Source organism: Uranotaenia lowii, chromosome 2 (genome assembly GCF_029784155.1).
Source record: "Uranotaenia lowii strain MFRU-FL chromosome 2, ASM2978415v1, whole genome shotgun sequence".
In the NCBI taxonomy this organism is placed as follows: Eukaryota; Metazoa; Arthropoda; class Insecta; order Diptera; family Culicidae; genus Uranotaenia; species Uranotaenia lowii.
In genome coordinates, this window is record NC_073692.1 from 8,034,430 (window position 1) to 8,054,952 (window position 20,523).

At 35.0% G+C, this 20,523-nt stretch overlaps 1 protein-coding gene across 1 annotated transcript; it reads right to left on the reverse strand.

The window, feature by feature from the left end:
* Positions 1-7,665: 7,665 nt before the first annotated feature.
* Positions 7,666-13,023, reverse strand: LOC129749736 (uncharacterized). The gene has a single exon (XM_055744793.1). It carries the CDS (start codon positions 13,021-13,023, stop codon positions 7,666-7,668), a length of 5,358 nt encoding a protein of 1,785 aa, XP_055600768.1.
* Between the last annotated feature and the right edge of the window lie 7,500 nt (positions 13,024-20,523).

Consider the following 20,523-nt stretch of genomic DNA (forward strand, 5'->3'; position numbering starts at 1 on the left):
CATGGGCAATATATTAATGGCCACCTATCGCTATCGATTCTCGATACCAGCATCCATCATCTATCGCAGACGATACTAGCTCTTGAAAAACACTTCTTCCCAGCTTTACAAACAAAACAAACAAACTCATTGGTGTGTGTGTGTGCGCGGATCTATTAGTACGCCAAATTAATAGCTCGACCAATTTTTATTTAAAAGTCTGTTAAACTCCATTAAAACCCTGGAACTTTTGGAAAATTCGCTGGTGAATCGAAAGTGTTCCCGTTGGAATCATTGCTCAGTGGAAACTACGAGCCGAAAAACTATAAATCCAAAATAAAGTTGGTTGCCTCAACAGCTTTTGTTAATTACAACGTGTAATTGATCATCAAATGGCTTCACCAACACTGCCATCCCGCGTGGTTACTGATTTAAACGACCGAACCTTTAATTTTACGCTACTAGAAAGCGACCCAGATTTATCTGATCATCGAACTATAGTGCTTTCGGTTAAAAACAGATTTATGCCTCAATCTAGGCAGACATCCAAAACTGTTTTACAGTATAATCAGATTCAAGAGATTACTCTCAATGTTGATCATGTTACAAGTTTTCATGAATTTGTACAACACTATAATAAAGTTATTCTCGAAAACACAAAAACTTTACCGATTCCAAAATCACATAAAATTAGAAAACCTTACATCAACGCTGAAATACTAAATCTAATAGCAAAAAAACGAAAACTGTACCACGCCTCTAGACAAAATCCTATATTTGAATCAGAATATAAAAAAATAAGGAATGATATAAGAAATAAATCCAAATTTCTGAAGAAGCAATATTTTGACAAAATGATTCTGAACAGCTTACAAAATCCTAAAAAATTGTGGATCAACATCAATCACATTGTTTTCAATAAGCAATCATCTCACAACTCCTCTTTTACTATTTATGTAGATGGTGTTTTGTCAACTGATGAAACGGCTATTACTGAACTTTTTAACAATTTCTTTGTTAACGTGAGTGACACTATTATTACTGATTGGTTAGAACCTGTTACCGATTTTCATATTCCAGAAATCGAGTTTTCTTTCCGAACCACTTCACAAACCTATTTATCTGACATTATTGATAATCTCAAGAACAACTCTGCTACTGGTATCGATGGCATATCAACGAAATTTCTAAAGAAATATAAATGCAAATTTATTGATAAATATACAGAACTTATTTATCAGAGCATAAGTTCAAATTCATTTCCAGAAGTTCTCTAATGTGCCAAAGTTGTTCCTGTTTTTAAAAGTGGCGATAAAACGAACGTAACTAATTACAGACCCATTTCTGCTCTTAACGCTCTCTCTAAACCTTTCGAAAGACTTCTGTTCAATCAAATAGAACAGCATTGTACACAACATAATCTAATTAATGCAAATCAATTTGGTTTTGTTCCCAAATCAAACACTCTAAGTGCATGTGCGAGCCTTATTAGTAAAATCTCGGAAAGTCTTGATGAAAAAAAGACTGTTGCATGCGTTTTCATTGACATTCGAAAAGCTTTTGATTGTGTGAGTCATCCGATTCTAGTAAAAAAGCTTAAATGCTTCGGCTTCTCAGAAAATGCCAGAAAACTTATTGAATCTTATTTATTTAATAGACAACAAACTGTGGTAATAAACTCCAATAGTAGTAGTAGAAAACAAATTAAATACGGTATACCACAAGGTTCTATCTTGGGACCCTTGTTGTTCATTATGTACATAAATGACATTTTTGATCAACCTCTGAAAGGTAAATTACAGCTGTTTGCGGATGATGCAACTCTGTTGTACATAGTAGACAACATCAACATGCTGAAAGAATTCATCTTGCACGACATAAATATCCTGATAACTTTTTTTCACCAAAATCATATGGCTTTGAATTTAGAAAAAACAAACTACATTCTTTTCAACTTACAAAAGCAATCTCAAAGAATTCCGATTCGTATAAATGAAATAACGATAGAACAAGTTTCTAAAGTTAAATACCTTGGATTACTGATTGATGAAAACCTTAGATGGAATGAACATATCAGTCAAATAATCTCTAAAGTTACCTCGTTTATTTTCGCACTCAAGAAGATAAGATGTTTAATTTCTGAAAACATAGCTTGGAAAGTATACTACGCTTATATACACCCGCACCTTGCATATATGAATAGCATATGGGGATGTGCTGCTTCTGTTCATCTTAAACCTCTTGTTACTTTGCAAAATCGAGCGTTAAAAATTGTGAAAAAGCTTCCAATTCTTTTTCCGACGAATCAACTCTACTCTGAAAATGTGCTTCCATTGAACATTTTAAATAAATTTGAAAATTGCATTCTGATTTATAAAATTCTTAATACCATGATAAAAACAAATATCACACCGACTTTTATATCGGAAATTCACTCCTATTATACAAGGAGTAATGCAAATTCCAATTTCTATATCACTAGAAGAAGAACAACTATAGCTTCTAATAGCTTTTTAAATAAAGCCCTAAATTTGTTCAACACTTTACCTCCTGATATAAAAAACATAGTTTGCCTCCCGCTTTTCAAATGAAAACTCAAAAAGTATCTATTTAATGAAAATCAGCCTAGTAACACCTACCCACCTTGATGAAACCTTACTGTATATAGCTGGTATGACTAGTCGGGGGGTATGGAGTTACTAGGCTTTGCCGAAACCTAAGCAAATTTAAAACGCCTAGCCCTCCCAAGAAACTCGTTATCCACCGAAGCAACGCGAATGCAAGCGCGGTAAATCTTGCCAAAATATGGACTCTTGGGAGTTTTGGAAACAGGAAATGGTTTCCTAGCTACGCACAACCTGATGAGGGATATTTAAAATACCGCCTTCCCTATCCTTCATTTCCATTTTCCTTTCCTTTGCTCCTTCCTTTACCCTTTCCTTTTCCTGTTCCTTGACTATCCTTCCCGTGAGTAGTAGTTATAAGCTTTAGTTATTTAAGATAGAACTAAGCCTTTAGTACACACACGCATTGATTGCTTTATATAAACTGAGTAGCCGACAACAGTTTACGAACTTATACGGTTAATAAAAACTAAATAAAGTAAAAAAAAAAATTATTGAAATTTCGATTGACATATACTTTCGTTGGAAGTTTTGACTTCACTGTCTCACGAAACTTCTTTTTCAATGGAGAATGGGGGGATGATACCGTAGTATGGTTCTTCTTTTACAAAATCACATGTAAAGCGATTGAAATTCAATTTGGGTTTAAAACAAAACGAAAGTGTCCTTGACTATTGAAAGTTTGTTCAGGAAATTTTATGCTCTTACGAAAATAAGGAAACAAAAGAGAACAATTTCAATAGAACCAGCTGTCATCTTCATTCAGCAACATATACAAACTTATTTTTTAATACTTTTTGGATTTCATTTTTCAACTTGATTACAATTTCAGTTTCCATTCTCAACTGCCATCTGTTCAACATTCACGGCACAGCACCGGATCGGCAAAAAGACTGCAGCAACGTACCTGTCCAATTAAACGCCTTAATCCATAAAGAGAAGTTCGCAACAGCTGCCGGAAAACTCCCATATGTTATCTCTTTTCCCGTTGCACTTTTGCTAATAGCCTGAAACCCGTAGCCCGAAACCATCACATTTCAGAGCATGTAGAGTAGGTAGATAGGAAGAGCTCTGACTCGGTCCCAATAAAAATCGAGTAGCCAACCTTGAGCTTCTGTATGTCTGAAGCAGCTTAGCAACAAAGTTATTCTTCCAGGATTCTTCGGGATTCTAGGACAATCTACATGTAATGGGAGGCGAAAGGTAGGTTTTACTACAAAAAAAACCAATGCCCAGTTTTCAAAGTGCACTCCATTACACACACATACATCTAGACACACTTACATACAATCCCTCCTCACAGCAGGGAGACAATAAAATAAAACCCTGAGCGCCAGAAAAGAATGGAAAATAAATCTTTGCGGTAGCACATCGCATCCATTCTTTGGGCCCTTAATAGCTGTGACAATGTGACTGTGACCATGTGCAAACCTCCTTCTATGAGACTCTTCTTGCTGAGATGCTTTTTTCTCCCATCCTTCAGTCGTCGTCTTCCTAGTTGTCTTCCAAGCGTGGTCCACATGCAGCATTCTGCTGTTTTTGTTGTTGTTGCCTTCTTCTTGCTGGCTTGCTTGCTGTTTGATGTTTTCAACTTTGGGTTTTCCGAGGTCTTCTTTTTCTTCGTAGTCGTCCTGCCTTGTTCTCCCAGCCAAACAGCAGACGTGTGAAAAGCAAAGGTCCTCAACACTGCCGGTGGAGAAAGCTTATAGAGCTTTTACAATAGTCGACGACGACGAGGACTTTCCCAACTTGGACTCCAGGCTTCAGAGCTCGCTTGCTTCCATGCAATGTCTCGGACAACTGGAAAAGCTGTTTTCTCCATGTTACACTTTTCAGCGGGCGGGTTTGGATGTTTTTGCCAAGCTGTTGTTCCATTCTGCTGATGGAGGTTCAGAGTGCGTTGAGTGGGTGAAATCCAATGGTGGACTGTGGCTATGAACCTGGAATCAGGCCATTGTTGTCGATGCCATCTTACCTGGACTTTTCTGGCGGCTCTGGGGCCATTCTGTCCATCTATTGCCCTGAACTGATTTGTTGTGGCGTTTTATTGCACCCGGAAAGATACCTCAGGGTATTTGCAGTCCATTCGAGAAAAAGAAAGCGACAATGCACGTCATGGATATCGGGAAGGAAGGTATTTATCTGCGAAACTAAATCGATAAATATTTTCACTTCGATGTGAAAATACCATAGATGAATATTGTCAAAAGCTGTTGTATTACCATTTTTGTACATTCCAGTTTGTTTTTCTGTTCTTCAATCTATAACTTACAATGTTATAGGTTTCAGATTTTCACACTAACTCGAATTCACGACAAGCATTTCATTTCTTTCCAGTTTAACGAACTGTTTGCATTTTGCTATTTCATTTGCAATTTTAAAATGCGAAAAAAAAAGATTTTGTATTCAAAAAATTCGAAATTTTGAAAATGACAAAAATGACAAAAAATGGCGAAAATTACAAAAATGACGAAAATGACAAAAATGACAAAAATGACAAAAATGGCAAAAATGGCAAAAATGAAAAATGACAAAAATGAAAAAAATGACAAAAATGACAAAAAATGACAAAAATGACAAAAATGACGAAAATGACAAAAATGACAAAAATGACAAAAATTACAAAAATGACAAAAATGGCAAAAATGATAAAAATGACAAAAATGACAAAAATAACAAAAATGACAAAAATGACAAAAATGACAAAAATGACAAAAATGACAAAAATGACAAAAATGACAAAAATGACAAAAATGACAAAAATGACAAAAATGACAAAAATGACAAAAATGACAAAAATGACAAAAATGACAAAAATGACAAAAATGACAAAAATGACAAAAATGACAAAAATGACAAAAATGACAAAAATGACAAAAATGACAAAAATGACAAAAATGACAAAAATGACAAAAATGACAAAAATGACAAAAATGACAAAAATGACAAAAATGACAAAAATGACAAAAATGACAAAAATGACAAAAATGACAAAAATGACAAAAATGACAAAAATGACAAAAATGACAAAAATGACAAAAATGACAAAAAATGACAAAAATGACAAAATGACAAAAAAGACAAAAATGACAAAAATGACAAAAATGACGAAAATGACAAAAATGACAAAAATGACAAAAATGACGAAAATGACAAAAATGACAAAAATGACAAAAATGACAAAAATGACAAAAATGACAAAAATGACAAAAATGACAAGAATGACAAAAATGACAAAAATGACAAAAATGACAAAAATGACAAAAATGACAAAAATGACAAAAATGACAAAAATGACAAAAATGACAAAAATGACAAAAATGACAAAAATGACAAAAATGACAAAAATGACAAAAATGAAAAAAATGACAAAAATGACAAAAATGACAAAAATGACAAAAATGACAAAAATGAAAAAAATGACAAAATTGACAAAAATGACAAAAATGACAAAAATGACAAAAATGACAAAAATGACAAAAATGACAAAAATGACAAAAATGACAAAAATGACAAAAATGACAAAAATGACAAAAATGACAAAAATGACAAAAATGACAAAAATGACAAAAATGACAAAAATGACAAAAATGACAAAAATGAAAAAAATGACAAAAATGACAAAAATGACAAAAATGACAAAAATGAAAAAAATGAAAAAAATGACAAAAATGACAAAAATGACAAAAATGACAAAAATGACAAAAATGACAAAAATGACAAAAATGACAAAAATGACAAAAATGACAAAAATGACAAAAATGACAAAAATGACAAAAATGACAAAAATGACAAAAATGACAAAAATGACAAAAATGACAAAAATGACAAAAATGACAAAAATGACAAAAATGACAAAAATGACAAAAATGACAAAAATGACAAAAATGACAAAAATGACAAAAATGACAAAAATGACAAAAATGACAAAAATGACAAAAATGACAAAAATGACAAAAATGACAAAAATGACAAAAATGACAAAAATGACAAAAATGACAAAAATGACAAAAATGACAAAAATGACAAAAATGACAAAAATGACAAAAATGACAAAAATGACAAAAATGACAAAAATGACAAAAATGACAAAAATGACAAAAATGACAAAAATGACAAAAATGACAAAAATGACAAAAATGACAAAAATGACAAAAATGACAAAAATGACAAAAATGACAAAAATGACAAAAATGACAAAAATGACAAAAATGACAAAAATGACAAAAATGACAAAAATGACAAAAATGACAAAAATGACAAAAATGACAAAAATGACAAAAATGACAAAAATGACAAAAATGACAAAAATGACAAAAATGACAAAAATGACAAAAATGACAAAAATGACAAAAATGACAAAAATGACAAAAATGACAAAAATGACAAAAATGACAAAAATGACAAAAATGACAAAAATGACAAAAATGACAAAAATGACTGTTTTCTTCGATATTCTCCGCCAAATAAAACCAATCCTTGAAGTTTACTGTGGGGTAACTCAAAGCTACAAAATAGATTTATTTAATTACACGTTTTGTGAAGTTAATTTAACCGACTTACATTATTAGTTCCTTATGGTTTTCCAATTATTCTCCTACGATAGCTTTTACAATTTAGAGTATTTGAATCCTGGTAAGTATAAACATTTTTAATTTCATCTTTCTAAATTTTCAGCATTTTTCACTCACGGTAAGTACAATGGTAAGTATTAAAATATCTTCTAACGGAACGTGGACAGGATCTGTTGACTCGATCTAACCAGGTAAGATACAAATTTTTATATAATTCAATTAAGGCATGAAGCAACTTACAGATTGTTTATTGAATTCTGTTTCCTTCAAACTATAAGCAATTCAACTAAACATTTGCGAAATCGTATTTAACATGAACTTCAGCAAACCAGTTCTCGAATACGAATGACTTTTCTCTTTCAAAATGTCAGCGCCCATAGTACTGACATGTCGACCTCGTGCAACTCTGCGTTTTTTACCCGTTTGTTTTGATCTGATTAGGAAACACAGTGGGTCTATTCGCCCGTAACATCCCCCCCGACGTAAACCTAGGAGCTATTGGAATCGCGATCAGGTTTACTACTATCCATCTCCAATACTGCCAATTTTGCCACTGGTCTCATTTTGGTTCCCTTAGAAGTTCGTACCACCGCTGTCCGTGTTCTACCATCCTTGCCAGTTAGTACATCCACCACAATCCCACGTTGTCTTTGATTGTCCTCTAAAGCAAACACCAAATCTCCAGGGTTTAAATTTCGGGTTTCGCCATACCATTTGGACCGTTTATTCAAAGTTGGAAGATATTCCCGTTGCCACCGACTCCACATTTCATCAGCAAGTAACTGTGCACGACTGTATCTGCTTCGCAAAGCATCCGCATTCTCAATTTCATTCCTTGGAGGTAGACACTCTGCTGAAATCCCTTTCAAAAAATGATTGGGAGTGAGGGCTTCTGGATCTTCGTTTAAGTTTGTTGAAACATAAGTAAGAGGCCTGGAATTTATTAAATCCTCTGCTTCAATCAATGCTGTGAGAAGAATTTCATCTGATAATCTCGTTCCATCAACGAATATCTTTAACGCCTCCTTCACGGATCGAACCATTCGCTCCCACACGCCACCCATATGAGGCGCAGAGGGAGGATTGAATGTCCAACGCGTTTTACCACTAGTGAAAGTATCAGCACACAAATTGTTAATTTTCTTAATTTGACTCTGCAATTCTCTGTTCGCTCCCACAAAGTTCGTCCCATTATCTGTAAATATTTCGATGGGACTCCGCCTCCTTTTCACGAACCTCCTAATTGCCATTTTGCAAGATTCTGTAGTCAAATTGTATGCCACTTCAAGGTGTACTGCTCGCGTAGTCATGCAAGTGAACAACGCAACCCATCGCTTTTCTCTACGCCTTCCTACTGATACTTCTAGTGGACCAAAATAATCTAGACCAACATACGAGAATGGTTCAGCGCCTATCGCCATGCGTTGTTTTGGTAAGGCTGCCATCCGAGGTACACATGGTTTCGCCTTCTGCATTCTACACCAGGTACAATCCTGAGTCACCTTCTTCACCAACGCTCGTAAGTTTTCGACGCAGAATCGTTGTCTGATCTCGTTGACCACGGTTTCTCGACTACCGTGTCCGCAACGTTGATGATAGTTTTCTACTAGTTTTCGAGTTACAATGTGTTTTCCAGGCAATATTATTGGATATCTAGAATCAAAACTGCTGAATTCTGCTCTCATGGTTCTTCCCTCCATCCGTATAACGCCAAATTCGTCCAACACAGGTGATTTGTTGTAGAGTTTGCTGGTCCTTTCTATTGATTTGTGTAGCTCCTTCGGTGATGATTGGTTTTGAGTAAGTATGGTAACTTCATCGATATACTCGTCATATTGTGCTAGACGCCAAAGACAGTTTTCCGCCATCAAATATTCCTCCTGGCGAAGTGGTACTACTGGTAAAGTAGTATTTTCAAAAAGTGGTTCAATCGGTTGTTTTTTCGCATGACGTTTCATGTTTGAGATAAATCGATACATAGTGGCTACCATTCTGACTAAGACATTCCATTTTGAAATGTGCTCTACTCTAAGACCATCGGGTAGCTTCACATGATGGAATAATATGTGAGCTCGAAACTCCTCTTCGACGTCTATTGTTGTTTGATTTTGTGCCGGCCAATATTCCTCTGACAAATACAGAAAATCTGGACCCCGAAACCAACGGCTTTCTGAACAAATCTCGGTTGTTTTGCCCCATTTCGTAAGGTCATCCGCAGCATTCTGTTTAGAAGGAACCCAGCGCCAGTCTTCTGGGTTCGAGACAGCCAGTATTTGGCCAACACGATGTGCTACAAACTCCTTATACTTTCTTCGTTCTGATCTAACCCAAGAGTAAACGGCCTTTGAGTCAGTCCACAATATTGTCTTGTTGATCCTAAACGAATGTGTTTCGCTTATAGACTTTGCTAGTCGTGCTCCTAAGGTCGCTGACTGCAATTCCTTTCGAGGAATTGAGAGATGTTGTAACGGCGACACCTTTGCCTTGGCCTCAACAAACGAACAGTGAACTTTCGTGTCCATAACAAATCTAAAAAACGCTACACATCCATATGCATCTTCTCCGGCATCAGTAAATACGTGGAGTTCAACTGACTGGTAGGCTGTTGAACCAAACTGTCCAAGATAGCAGCGTGGTATAGACACCGACTCAATCAATGGGAAAAGTTTGATCCATCGTACCCAACCTTGGTAGTTTGTTTCTGAGAGTTTATCGTCCCAACCAATCCCGCTTCGCCAGACGTCTTGCATCAGTATGCGACCATGAATGAGCAATGGCGCTAGAAACTGCTTTGGGTCAAATAAGCTCATTATACATCGTAAAGCAATTCGCTTCGTTGGCCATGCTTCTCCAAGCATATAAGGTTCTAGATCTGACCGCATCTCCGTCGAGAATACAAATTTATCTCCTTTTGAATCCCAGCGTATACCTAGAACCCGTTCAACTTCAGAACTCTTATTGACTTGAATGAAATCCCCTGTCTCGCATGGTATGACATCAAGCATTTGCAGCACCTCATCCGAATTGCTGACCCAGTTTCGAATTTCAAATCCACCGGCAGCATGGACTTTCTTCACCTCCAACGCTCGCTGGATTGCTTCCTCTATAGTATCGGCACTGTCGAAGTAATCGTCGACAAAATGTTTATGTACTATAGCTTGTGAAGCTGCTGGGTACGTAAACTTATGTTCCTGGGCGTTAAGATTTTTCACAAATTGTGAAATGCACGGTGAACAACTAGCTCCAAATATAACCACATCCATCACGAATATCGTAGGTTTGTCGTTAGAATTTACATTAAAAAGGAAGCGTTGTGTTTGGCGATCTTCACGGCGTACTCTTATTTGGTGAAACATTTCCTTGATATCTCCTCCAAAGGCAATCGGTCGTTCCCTAAATGCATTTATCACCGCTGGCAACGATGATGTCATGTCTGGACCTTTGAGCAGCTTGTCGTTTAGGGAAACACCATTCGCCCTGGCAGCGGCATCCCACACGAGCCTGACTTTCCCCGGTTTTTTTGGGTTAATAACGAAATTCAAAGGTAAATACCACGTTTTCTCCTTTGGCGTTTCTAATAATTCTTGATCCGTGATAATATGGGCATAACCCTTCGTGACGTATTCTTCAAGTTGTTTCAAAATGTTTTCTCGAATCTCTGGACATCGTGCAATGCGTTTATCCAAGCTAAGTGACCGTTTCAGCGCCATTTGATAACTTTCGGGAAACTCGACGTCGTCTTCGATCCACAGCAACCCCGATTCAAATCTTTCTCCTACACGTCTGGTGGTCCTTTCGAGAATTTCCCGAGCTCGACGATCTTCCTTCGATTCGAGTCTAATGGGTGTGATTCCAACGTCTTCGAGCTGAAAATATTCTTTCAACGCGGCGTTCATATTACGGTCTGACTTGCCACATTCGACACAATTGCATCGGTGATGCCCAATAAAATGTACAGTAGCTACTACTCCTGGACGTGGACCGTAGAGCGTCCATCCAAGCTTACACTTGATCGCAACCGGTTCACCTGGTTTTCCGACTCTCGAATCTAAAGGAGCTATTAAATGTACGTTGTTGATTCCAAGAAGTACTTTCGGTGCGCTCATTCCGTATCCCTTTATATCGATACCATGTAAATGTGTATATTGAGAAGCGATGTTCGTAAATTCCAGCTGCTGTTTCGGTAGGTCAAGTTTTTTGACCGTCCTTGCATCGATCAAATTCAAACGGTCTTCCATTCCTAATCCTGCAATTTCTAGATACAATTTCATTGACTGATCCTCTGTCGTACTCATCCCATTCGTCCAGCTCATTTCTAACGGTTCTCGTTCACCAGACGCCTCTAATTGTCCTGCTAGTCCACTTTCGATCAGTGTAACCGATGAACCCTCGTCGATAAGAGCCAAAGTATCAACCTTAATAGACTTGTTGTACAGCGTGATAGGTATCATCCGAAACAAAACCGATTGATCACATTGCTTCTGATTGTTACAGCTTGCGGTGACGTATGATGGACCTGGATTCTCTTCCCAATGAAGCACTGCATGATGCCTTTTGTTGCACTGGTTGAAACCACATTTTCGTCTCGACGAACATTCTTTGTTTCCGTGGTCGTATATGCATAGTGGACACAATTGCAGCCGTTGTACTGTTCTCCATCTATCTTCAACATTCTGGTTTTTTAGTTGATTACAGTTTCTGCCATAATGTCCTGGATTTTTGCAAACAGAACAGATTCTTTCTGTTCGGCTCGACTGGAAACTTTGAACAGCATCAGATTGTCTCGAGAACTCTTCATTTTTATTGCAGTTGCAGCTAGATGTTTGAATTTCAGCATCAGTCGCATGAACATATCCTTTCACAGCAGTTCGACGTTTCGATTTTGATGATTCTTCTATGGCGACCTTTTCGAACGTTGCCTCCAATGCTTTGTCCACGAGCTCCTCCATAAATTCGCCAAATGTCTCAAGAGTTATCGATCTTTTAGTTCGCTTAAATTCCACCCACTGCATTGCATAACAGGAAGGCAATTTGTTAACTAATCGATGCATCAAATTTGGATTTTTCAAATGATCAGTCAGGTTCGATGCTTTTAGGTGTTGCGTGAACTCTTCAATTGCACTTCCAAATTCAATAACTGATTCCAAGTTCTCTGAATCAGGCCCAACGAGTTGCAATACACGATCTGTCAGCATTGTCGATAAAACCTCCGGATTACCGAACCTCTTGCGGAGCTTCTCGATAATACTTGGGACGTTTTCGGGAAGTAACAGCCTATTCCTCACTAGATCCTTTGCTCGACCCTCTAATGCTTCCTGTAGCCTCACTAAGTTTTCTGCGTGATTAAACCCACAAGACCGATTGGCTTGTTCGTAAGCGCTGATGAACGTTGGCCAGTCCTGAGGTCGACCGGAGAATTTTGGTAAAGTTTTTGGGTAAACTTGTCTCGAAGCAATTTGAGAGCGCGTCGGATTTGGGCTAGTATGAACTTTTGAACTGCATTCGTATCCTTCTACAAAACTGTCAACACTGGTTGAATCCGATTCCCCGTTTCTTAATGTAGAATTCTTCCAATCCGCCGATTTGTGACGTTCTGCATTTGGAACCGTAGAGCCTTGCTTTTGTTGCATCTCAACCGGGTCTCCAACCTGCCAGCTATCCACCTTCTCGCGAAAATCATCTTCTTCGAAATCATCGCCATCCAGAATCGAACCTTCAACCAACCGTTCTTGTACGTGTTGTTGTTCCAGCTCCTCTCTTTCACGTTGGATCCTTTTTAACTCATGCTTCAAAAGCTTACGTTCCATTTCATCCTCCTTCATCCGCATCAAACTCACTTCTCGCATTCGTGCTAATTCCTTAAGTGCTGTTTCGCGAACTGACTTCCTCGATGACACAACACTTCCATTGATACGAGATTGGCAAACACTATTTTGTTTAGTAACGGAAATTCTACCGCCTGGGGACGCATCTCGAGCGCCTGACAGAACATTAGTACCTGACTTACTAATAACAACATCATTTTGTCCCTTACTACGAGCCTCTGTCTCTTTCGGAGTGCTCCTAACTATTTTTGTGGCTCTACGTACGTTCGCGTTTTTTGTTTCTGACTTACCGATTTTAGATTTACTACCTCTATCTTTATTTTTAACCGCTCTATGCGGTTGACGACGTATTTGAGTTCGACCATCGGTTCCGAATGACTCCAATAGGGAAGGATCTTCGGCTACACATCCAGAGCAATACCATATGGTTCCTTCAACATCGTCGTCAACGTTCACACAGCAGAAATGGAACCATTCATGGCATTTAACGCATTGAATGCTCGAATCAAAATCTTCACCGTTATCACAACACGGGTAAGTGTATCCTTCAGCCATCGTCGATAATAATCTTTGAGAATGTTTTCTTCGATATTCTCCGCCAAATAAAACCAATCCTTGAAGTTTACTGTGGGGTAACTCAAAGCTACAAAATAGATTTATTTAATTACACGTTTTGTGAAGTTAATTTAACCGACTTACATTATTAGTTCCTTATGGTTTTCCAATTATTCTCCTACGATAGCTTTTACAATTTAGAGTATTTGAATCCTGGTAAGTATAAACATTTTTAATTTCATCTTTCTAAATTTTCAGCATTTTTCACTCACGGTAAGTACAATGGTAAGTATTAAAATATCTTCTAACGGAACGTGGACAGGATCTGTTGACTCGATCTAACCAGGTAAGATACAAATTTTTATATAATTCAATTAAGGCATGAAGCAACTTACAGATTGTTTATTGAATTCTGTTTCCTTCAAACTATAAGCAATTCAACTAAACATTTGCGAAATCGTATTTAACATGAACTTCAGCAAACCAGTTCTCGAATACGAATGACTTTTCTCTTTCAAAATGTCAGCGCCCATAGTACTGACATGTCGACCTCGTGCAACTCTGCGTTTTTTACCCGTTTGTTTTGATCTGATTAGGAAACACAGTGGGTCTATTCGCCCGTAACAATGACAAAAATGACAAAAATGACAAAAATGACAAAAATGACAAAAATGACAAAAATGACAAAAATGACAAAAATGACAAAAATGACAAAAATGACAAAAATGACAAAAATGACAAAAATGACAAAAATGACAAAAATGACAAAAATGACAAAAATGACAAAAATGACAAAAATGACAAAAATGACAAAAATGACAAAAATGACAAAAATGACAAAAATGACAAAAATGACAAAAATGACAAAAATGACAAAAATGACAAAAATGACAAAAATGACAAAAATGACAAAAATGACAAAAATGACAAAAATGACAAAAATGACAAAAATGACAAAAATGACAAAAATGACAAAAATGACAAAAATGACAAAAATGACAAAAATGACAAAAATGACAAAAATGACAAAAATGACAAAAATGACAAAAATGACAAAAATGACAAAAATGACAAAAATGACAAAAATGACAAAAATGACAAAAATGACAAAAATGACAAAAATGACAAAAATGACAAAAATGACAAAAATGACAAAAATGACAAAAATGACAAAAATGACAAAAATGACAAAAATGACAAAAATGACAAAAATGACAAAAATGACAAAAATGACAAAAATGACAAAAATGACAAAAATGACAAAAATGACAAAAATGACAAAAATGACAAAAATGACAAAAATGACAAAAATGACAAAAATGACAAAAATGACAAAAATGACAAAAATGACAAAAATGACAAAAATGACAAAAATGACAAAAATGACAAAAATGACAAAAATGACAAAAATGACAAAAATGACAAAAATGACAAAAATGACAAAAATGACAAAAATGACAAAAATGACAAAAATGACAAAAATGACAAAAATGACAAAAATGACAAAAATGACAAAAATGACAAAAATGACAAAAATGACAAAAATGACAAAAATGACAAAAATGACAAAAATGACAAAAATGACAAAAATGACAAAAATGACAAAAATGACAAAAATGACAAAAATGACAAAAATGACAAAAATGACAAAAATGACAAAAATGACAAAAATGACAAAAATGACAAAAATGACAAAAATGACAAAAATGACAAAAATGACAAAAATGACAAAAATGACAAAAATGACAAAAATGACAAAAATGACAAAAATGACAAAAATGACAAAAATGACAAAAATGACAAAAATGACAAAAATGACAAAAATGACAAAAATGACAAAAATGACAAAAATGACAAAAATGACAAAAATGACAAAAATGACAAAAATGACAAAAATGACAAAAATGACAAAAATGACAAAAATGACAAAAATGACAAAAATGACAAAAATGACAAAAATGACAAAAATGACAAAAATGACAAAAATGACAAAAATGACAAAAATGACAAAAATGACAAAAATGACAAAAATGACAAAAATGACAAAAATGACAAAAATGACAAAAATGACAAAAATGACAAAAATGACAAAAATGACAAAAATGACAAAAATGACAAAAATGACAAAAATGACAAAAATGACAAAAATGACAAAAATGACAAAAATGACAAAAATGACAAAAATGACAAAAATGACAAAAATGACAAAAATGACAAAAATGACAAAAATGACAAAAATGACAAAAATGACAAAAATGACAAAAATGACAAAAATGACAAAAATGACAAAAATGACAAAAATGACAAAAATGACAAAAATGACAAAAATGACAAAAATGACAAAAATGACAAAAATGACAAAAATGACAAAAATGACAAAAATGACAAAAATGACAAAAATGACAAAAATGACAAAAATGACAAAAATGACAAAAATGACAAAAATGACAAAAATGACAAAAATGACAAAAATGACAAAAATGACAAAAATGACAAAAATGACAAAAATGACAAAAATGACAAAAATGACAAAAATGACAAAAATGACAAAAATGACAAAAATGACAAAAATGACAAAAATGACAAAAATGACAAAAATGACAAAAATGACAAAAATGACAAAAATGACAAAAATGACAAAAATGACAAAAATGACAAAAATGACAAAAATGACAAAAATGACAAAAATGACAAAAATGACAAAAATGACAAAAATGACAAAAATGACAAAAATGACAAAAATGACAAAAATGACAAAAATGACAAAAATGACAAAAATGACAAAAATGACAAAAATGACAAAAATGACAAAAATGACAAAAATGACAAAAATGACAAAAATGACAAAAATGACAAAAATGACAAAAATGACAAAAATGACAAAAATGACAAAAATGACAAAAATGACAAAAATGACAAAAATGACAAAAATGACAAAAATGACAAAAATGACAAAAATGACAAAAATGACAAAAATGACAAAAATGACAAAAATGACAAAAATGACAAAAATGACAAAAATGACAAAAATGACAAAAATGACAAAAATGACAAAAATGACAAAAATGACAAAAATGACAAAAATGACAAAAATGACAAAAATGACAAAAATGACAAAAATGACAAAAATGACAAAAATGACAAAAATGACAAAAATGACAAAAATGACAAAAATGACAAAAATGACAAAAATGACAAAAATGACAAAAATGACAAAAATGACAAAAATGACAAAAATGACAAAAATGACAAAAATGACAAAAAATGACAAAAATGACAAAAATGACAAAAATGACAAAAATGACAAAAATGACAAAAATGACAAAAATGACAAAAATGACAAAAATGACAAAAATGACAAAAATGACAAAAATGACAAAAATGACAAAAATGACAAAAATGACAAAAATGATAAAAATGACAAAAATGACAAAAATTACAAAAATGACAAAAAATGACAAAAATGACAAAAATGACAAAAATGACAAAAATGACAAAAATGACAAAAATGACAAAAATGACAAAAATGACAAAAATGACAAAAATGACAAAAATGACAAAAATGACAAAAATGACAAAAATGACAAAAATGACAAAAATGACAAAAATGACAAAAATGACAAAAATGACAAAAATTACAAAAATGACAAAAATTACAAAAATGACAAAAATGACAAAAATTTAAAAAAAATGACAAATATGACAAAAATGACAAAAATGACAAAAATTTCATAAATGACAGTAATATCAAAATGGCCAATGCGACAAAATTTACTGTTGTCATTATTGTCAATTATGTTTTTTTTTGTCATTTTTGTTAATTTTTTGGTTGGTAGTATTATTTTTTTTGCTTTTTCATGCAGTTTTGATGCAATAAGTGTTTTTTTTTGCATTAAGTTTGTTTTTTGTTTCATTAACGACTACCGTCATTTTTAACTTTTTCTTAGCACACATTCATTAAGTGTTAAAAATCAGAAATTTATATTTTTTGCGTATACTGAAACATCAAATTCTTGTAGAACTTTTCCGAATAAGCTTTAAGTAATTTGTTGACCAAACTTAAAAAAAGAATCCCTGAAGGCTTTTAAAGTTCTTAACTTTACATTGATTATCAAGAAATTCTCTTAACTTAACGAAAAAAAAGGGTATGTGTTCGAATGTTAGGTATTATCAAGACATTATGAGTTCACCAACGTTCTATTTTGGCGCTTCGAGAGAAAGCCCCAGAGCATCTGGAGATATCTACTCCAATTACTCTGAGGATATCGGATTCCCATTTCCCCACCCGAAAAGATAGGAAAACCTTCATCTCCATTTCTAAGCTTTATTTTAGGTACCGATACTGATGATTCCGTTCCTCCCGGGCTCTTTGCCACATTTTGCCACCAACAACAACCACTCGATAAACCCACCGTGCCATATTCAGTTTCCGTCAAAGGAAAACCATCGCAAATTTATTTCCTCCAGCACCAAAAGGCACCAGCAACGAGTACCTACATCAACCTACATTCGGAGACTCGGTCGTTAATTGCTATCGCGATCATCTACCCTCCCTACAGCATGTCCTCGACTGAGTCCTAAGTCCCTCCGTACGTTATCCTGGGGAACATCTGCCAAATGTCCCACACGGTGGTGGTTGTGCCCCTCCAAAATTTACCCTCAGAACCGAACGAAATGGAAATGGTGCCGGTGCGTGAAAGCATCATCATTATCTGCGGGTATCGATATTCCGGTGCCCCGACGACGACAAACGGAAGGATGAGTCGAAAATTGGTGTATCTGCGTCCCTTCCCTTGCGAGCTGGAAAATATTGCTTTGAAAGAAGATCCGGCACATGTGAAATGAGATCCAACCTCCTCTTGGCGCAGAGAATTGTCAGATGCTGGGGGGTTCAAGTATCGGTGGTCGGTACTAAGCAATCGGAATTAGAACCTTCACATTAACCAAAGTTACATTTCCTAAAGGGGAAGCGTAACAATATGAAAATTAACTCTCTGGAGCCACAACCAAACAAACCTACTTTCAATGGATACGAAATTATCTTTCCTGTTTGAGTAGAATTAAAGTTTAAATTCGATGTTTTAGAGCTTTTTTTTTACTTGAAAAGGACTTACTACTTCATGTTTCATTTGAAGATAAAAAAGGACATTTTTGAGCTTGGTTTTGTTTCGCTTTCCTCTAAATTATGCCAACTTCCAGCTGGAACAACTTCCACCATCCATAGTTTTCTCCCGGGCGCCTATTAGCGTAAACTTTTCTTGTTAATGAAACCCAGCAAAATCGTAAAATTACAAAAATTACCACACCGCAAAATATTCATAAATCAGAAAGTATGAAACAGCTCCAGTAGCAGTCAGCCGGCCAGCAATCGGAATCGACGTTCCCCACACGTTTTATACGTCTTTTAGAAGAACCCTTTTATCCATCCATCGGGTCCGGGTTTGCGTGACCATCACCCGGGATCCAAAAAAAAAGCGGCACACAACCAGCCAACTTATTCCGACCGTTCGTAGTGGGCACATAAAAACCCGCGGGTATCCAGTTGATAAAGTTTTCATCATTATTTTTACGTTTTACCTTTTTTGTCAGAGCCTTTCTTTTTCCTCCTCATTTCAATTCAGCCTGGCCCAGCTCAGCTCATCGACACAGAAGCGCCACTAGCGGATGGATAGCGAGTTAGCTTAACGGCCACATTGTCGATATTTCTCACAAGTAACCGCAGGCACGGTCGAGTTCATCCCTGTCTCCCGACGACCGGGTCTCGGTATCAACCTACCTGGTGCCGGTACATCAACTTGGGTCATTTATAACCGCACACACTTTCCCCCCCTTTTCAACCAAACACACAAGCGTTCACTCAACATCTCACCATGGCTTCAGCTCTTCTGTTGCCAAAGTTGTGCCATTCTGCAAGCCTGCCTGGTGGAGAAATGTTCTACGTGAATGAGAGATCTCGTCCTGAACATAGTAGGCTGGTTGGCTGCACTCGATTGGATCACTCAGGCAGGGCGGAATGTTGCCAAATAAATTTTGAAAAAATAAAATTGTTGAGATCCTTATTTATACCTACAATCCTTATTTTATGTAATGAGATTGTTTTCTTTGTTTATAGTCAAATAACAATATTTTGAATTTCAAATGACTTACTAAAGTCACGTAGTTTGTTAATAAATTAAGTATAGGAGATTTTTTTTTCATTATCGTACGGATTTACGCAGGAGTGTCTCAGGTGTTTTATGAAAGATTTTGTTCAGTATTGTTTTTTACTACGTTTTGTGTGTATTATTATGATATAAATTTTTAGAATATTTTTTTTTTCGAACACATATTTTATCTTACTAAATGTTCATAGGAGCTTCAAAAACGGCATATTATATTACATTAATTCCACTTATTTCATCTTTATTTTTTAAATGTTCAACTTTTGGTGGTTTCAAAGGAACTCTCTTGTCAACTGGCAGCACAAATGGGAAGAGGATGAGTTGAGTCGGTGACTTCACTCGATCATGCCGAAGGTAAGCTTCAAACACTGGTTAAAAGAGTTGGGATTTTACAAGTACATTTTCCCGTCTCATGTCCAACAATTATTCCTTAGACGTGGTACTTTATCGTTTTGATATTGCTGACAGCAATTTGTGTAGTTACGGCCAAGGTTTCCATGACATCGAGCATATTGTTTGGTCATGTGAGCTCCATCTTGTCGCCAGAACGAACGGGCCCGTGGAAAATCACCTAACGTTCCTTTTTTATTTTCTCATATTTTCCTTTCTGTGTTTATTTTGCTTTAATAAAAGTGAGACTAAGATAATTATTGTAAAAACATAAAACGAATTTGGCTCCTTAAAATCTAAACATATGAGCCGTTTCAAATAAAGAATTATTAAAAAAACTCTCTTTAAAAAATGATGACAATATTTTAAAATTCATTAAACAAATATCGCTCTTTCAGGAAATATTACATTTTTC

Bases quoted from the DNA above. Each gene is read 5' to 3' on its own strand.
- LOC129749736 (XM_055744793.1), bottom strand. From the start codon at position 13,023: ATGCGAGAAGTGAGTTTGATGCGGATGAAGGAGGATGAAATGGAACGT.